Genomic DNA, 4,450 nt, shown 5'->3' with positions numbered 1-4,450 from the left:
TAACAACTGAACACCTAAATTTAGAATGTAGTTTATTTCAGTTATAAAAAATGAGTCGAAAGATTTAAATTAATATTAATTAAATAAATAAAAAGTAATTTTGCTTTTTATTTATTTTAGTGTCAATTAAACAAAATAAAATATGCTACTTTTCTACTGATAAGTTAATTTGTATATTATGTAGAAGGCTAAATGTAACTAGATGCCAATGAAAATGAAGTAAAATAAACTAAAGTACCACATACTTACAAATACATTTAGTGATACCAAAATAAAAGCTTTTTATTCAATTTTTACATTTTTATTAATTTTAGAAAAACTTATTCACAAATAAAAAAATATCTAAGTGACATCAAAGAATATTATTATTTAGTGTTCTCCTTAATCCAGTTCAAGTACCCAGAAACTCTAGTATAAACTGACGGTTTGTTCAAAGATCCGCACGGGATGTAACCCCAGGACACAATACCCAACAGAGTAGTCTGTAATGATAACTCTTAAATTAGCACACAGAAAAACCAAAATGATTGAACATTTATAATCATTCTGAAGTTTTAGAGAGATTACCTCATTTCCGTTGTATTGCACCAGGGGTCCGCCGGAGTCTCCGGAGCATGCACTGACTCCGCCGGTTAAGGGTCCGGTGCAAATATTCAAGGGATGAAGCGGAGATGCTCCGGGGCCTCCCAAAACCTTTTCGCACTCGGCGTAAGACACAATTGGTTTGTTCACGGCCTAACAACAAATCGTATATTGGTTATAGTGCACAATCTAATAGATACCAACTCATTACCTGCAAAAGATTTGGATATGTGGGAAAAATAGTGGTCGAGGTAGATCCCCAACCGGATAAAGTCACCTGCCCTGAATGAGGTTCATCTTTTAAAGGTAAGTTTACAGCCTGCACGGCTTCATTGAATTTAAATGGTGGATCCACTTCAATCTAAAAAAATAATCATATTTATAAATAATAAAATCTTATTTTTAAAACAAATATATTTTTTACCTACCACTGCAATATCATAAGGACCGACGCTACCTCCGTACGATTTGTGCACAAAAGTTCTCTTGAAGGCAGAACGTTGTTCAGTCGACTCGGTCTTGGACAGATCATGTTTTCCTGCTACCGCCTAAGAGAAGAATTCAGCATATTCTTGGCACTTGTTATTGCATTACTTGCTTCAATAACTGAGCTTACAACATACCTCAAATCCATTTATACCCATGATGCAATGTCCTGCGGTTATCACCCATTTGGAATTGTATATGATCCCACCGCAAAAGTGGCTGCCAAACATCTGCAAGGACACTTGCCACGGGAATTGATGTGGATCCGCGGTGTGGCCGCCGACAACTCTCGGAAAACCGTCAGGAAAACCGATTATGTCCTCGTCTGAAAAGTTAATTATTCGCTTTTTTTAATTTAAAATTAAAACTGGGAATGAATAAATATTTCATAGCTACAATTTTAAAAATAAACAATTGTCAGCTTAGGTTTTCTTACCTGGAGCAGCTGTAACCGCTGCCACTAATAAAATAGCTAATATAATTTTCATTTTTTAAATCTTGCTGTGATATGAATTGTTTTCATTGAAAACGCGGTATTTATAATAAAATGAATCGTGCGACTTCTGTTTGATGGGTGAGATCGTATCTTCACCAGACGAACGATTAGATACTGACCTCCGTCTGGACCGTCTTATGTTTTGACTATAGTCCTAACTCAAATGTAACCGGGGAATAGTTTAGTATATATATATATATATATATATATATATATATATATATTTATATAATTATAATTATAACTATATATTTTTATATTTATATCTGTATCAAATATGATTATTAACTTCCCGTAGGGTAAGTTATTGTAATGGGCCGAAAATCGAAATTGAAAATTTTTACATTTCTCGACGTTTTGAAGGTTTCTGAACATTTTGGCATACCTCAGAACAAAAGGATGTGTGTGTGTGAGTGTATGTATGTATGGATACAATTTTTCGTCCGCGTTTTCGGGCGCACGGATCAACCGATTTGAATGGTTCAAAAAACATTCGATTCCTATTGATAGGGAGATGAGCTGATTAGTTTTTGGCAAAGGCAGGTCCAGCCGATTCGGAGATACGGAGCAAAGGGAGCAGAAAATAGAAATAGAAAATAGAGTTTTTGAGAGATCGGAGCATCCGATTTGAATGATCCCAAAAACATTCAATTCGTAATGACGGGGAGAAGAGGTGATTAGTTTTTGGCAAAGGCAGGTCCAGCGGTTTTGGAGATACAGAGCTAACTGTGCAAAAATGGCAGTTTTTGAGAGAACTAAGCGTCCGATTTGAATGATTCCAAAAACTTTCTGCTTGTTTTAACAAAATAATTGATTTTGGAAGAAAAAAATTTTACTTCAAAATTTTTTTTTTATTTTTTTTTCCAAAAAAATTTTTTTTTGTATATCGAAAATATTTCAGATTTTTATTTTAATTATGTTCTAATATACTTTAAAGAAATAATTTCAACTTTCCAATTTAGTTTATATAATTCTTATAAATATTCGACAATGTTACAATATTTATAATAATCTATTTTAAAACTCGAGCATTTCGTTACGGTACGGAAAGTTCCAGCAATTTGCCTTAAGGCACGATGCCATACACCCCACTAGTTATCTCTACTAATCAACCAATCTATAAAATATTGTATAAGTACGTTGATTATCGACATTTTACTACGGCTATACATTTCTGAATTGCTTTCAGTATTAAAGTTTGTTTTCAAAATTTTAATGTAAATTTTATTTTGGCCAAAAATGTTCAAATTATGAAGTCATTTGATGTTGCACATATGCAATATTCTTTTCCTTTGTTTGATATATTATTTAATATTTCCGCAAATCTTATGTTTCTACAACTATTACTTTAAAAAGATGATTAACGATGTCAAAATACTGTTACTTTGTTAGTTATTTCATAAATAATTTGCAATTTATTTTAAATTTCTATTCATAATCCTTTCAAAATACAAAGTCCTTTAGAAGTTGAGAATTTAAGAAAATTAAAATCATTATGTTATCCCTAATGAAAAGTTATAACTTCAAATTAAATATTTCGTTTCTAGCAATCTAACTAATATAGTATTCTTTGCGAGTGCATTTACTTAAATTTATCTGTTATTCCTAAACTTAAGCAAGTTTTTATTATTACACTAAACATTTTTCCGAAGCAGAAAAATCTCGGTATTTTACAATATAATTAATGGCAGATGTGTAATTTTTATTTATTCTGCTCTTACAAGATTAACAAGATTTTATACTTATTTTACTAGAACATTATTTACATGTTAAAATATAACTTTGAATTCACATTCATATTCATATATTTTTATTAGCTGTTGCGATGATGTAAATTAACTACGTCAATTTAAAAGGCAGCATAACGGTTGGAATAAATGTAATTGATAAATTTATTATTACATTTTCTGTAATTATGAAATTTATTATTACATTTTCTGTAATTATGAAATTTTTTATTGATACAGCAATTCCCCGTAGGGTAGTTATAGTAATGGGCCGAAAATCAAAAATGAAAATTTTCGTGTGTGTGTGTTTTGTATGTCCGCATTTTTTGTCCACGTTTTCGGGCGCACGGATCAACCGATTTGAATAGTTCAAAAGACATTCGATTCCTTCATTGGGAGATGTGCTGATCAGTTTTTGGCGAAGGCATGCCCAGCCGTTACGGAGATACGGAGCAAAGAATGCAGAAAATAGAAATCGAGTTTTTGAAAGAGCGCAGTATCCGATTTGAATGATCTACAAAACATTTCGAAGATACAGAGCTAAATGTGCAAATAATGGCAGTTTTTAAGAGAACTAAGTGTCCGATTTGAATTATTCAAAGAACTTTCTGCTTGTTTCAATAAAATAATTGCTTTGGGAGAAAAAAAATTTCTATTTTTTTTTTTCAAAAAAATTTTATTTTTTAATTTTTATTTTTGTATATCAAAAATAATTCAGAATTTAATTTTAATTCTATTCTAATATACTTTAAATAAATAATTTCAACTTTGCAATTCAGTTTATATAATTCTTATAAATATTAGAGAATGTTACAGTATTTATTTATAATTATCTATTTGAAAACATTTAATATTCCGCCAACATTTCGTTATGATACGGGAAGTTCCAGCAATTTGCCTTGCCATACACCACCAACTTGCTGCTTATTTGTATTATTAATTAAATTTGCTGCCTAAAAATAAGATCATTAAATGATTCATATAATGTCGGTTAATATGTAAACAATGCACATTCTTTTGTCTTTGCGATATGCAATTTGATTGGAGATAAGTATAAATCTAAAAATTATTGAAACGCATAATATAGTAGATAAGTGATTCATTCTTGGTACTTGATTTTATATAAATAGGAGAATCTGCCCACTTTCCCCATATACCA

The 4,450-nt window shown here is 30.8% G+C and overlaps 1 protein-coding gene across 1 annotated transcript; it reads right to left on the bottom strand.

Moving 5' to 3' along the window:
- Nucleotides 1-365: 365 nt before the first annotated feature.
- LOC113380455 (lectizyme-like) lies at nt 366-1,556 on the bottom strand. The gene is made up of 6 exons (XM_026619694.1): nt 1,505-1,556; nt 1,206-1,393; nt 1,011-1,130; nt 794-943; nt 568-735; nt 366-482 (listed from the first exon to the last, which is right to left on the bottom strand). The coding sequence occupies exons 1-6, from the start codon at nt 1,554-1,556 to the stop codon at nt 366-368; spliced, it is 795 nt and encodes a 264-aa protein (XP_026475479.1).
- Between the last annotated feature and the right edge of the window lie 2,894 nt (nt 1,557-4,450).

Source organism: Ctenocephalides felis, unplaced genomic scaffold (genome assembly GCF_003426905.1).
Source record: "Ctenocephalides felis isolate EL2017-DRISC unplaced genomic scaffold, ASM342690v1 CF-g0.4_SCAFFOLD_02154, whole genome shotgun sequence".
NCBI lineage: Eukaryota > Metazoa > Arthropoda > Insecta > Siphonaptera > Pulicidae > Ctenocephalides > Ctenocephalides felis.
The sequence above is the reverse complement of the archived record's forward strand: the minus strand, read 5'-3'. Positions and strand labels throughout refer to the sequence as shown.

What these genes read in the sequence shown, in the direction of transcription:
- LOC113380455 (XM_026619694.1), bottom strand. Translation starts at nt 1,556, where the DNA reads ATGAAAATTATATTAGCTATTTTATTAGTGGCAGCGGTTACAGCTGCT. An exon ending in GTCCTTATGATATTGCAGTG is followed by an intron (nt 944 to 1,010) that starts GTAGGTAAAAAA and finishes TTATTTTTTTAG; the next exon opens with ATTGAAGTGGATCCACCATT. An exon ending in TGCAATACAACGGAAATGAG is followed by an intron (nt 483 to 567) that starts GTAATCTCTCTA and finishes TTATCATTACAG; the next exon opens with ACTACTCTGTTGGGTATTGT.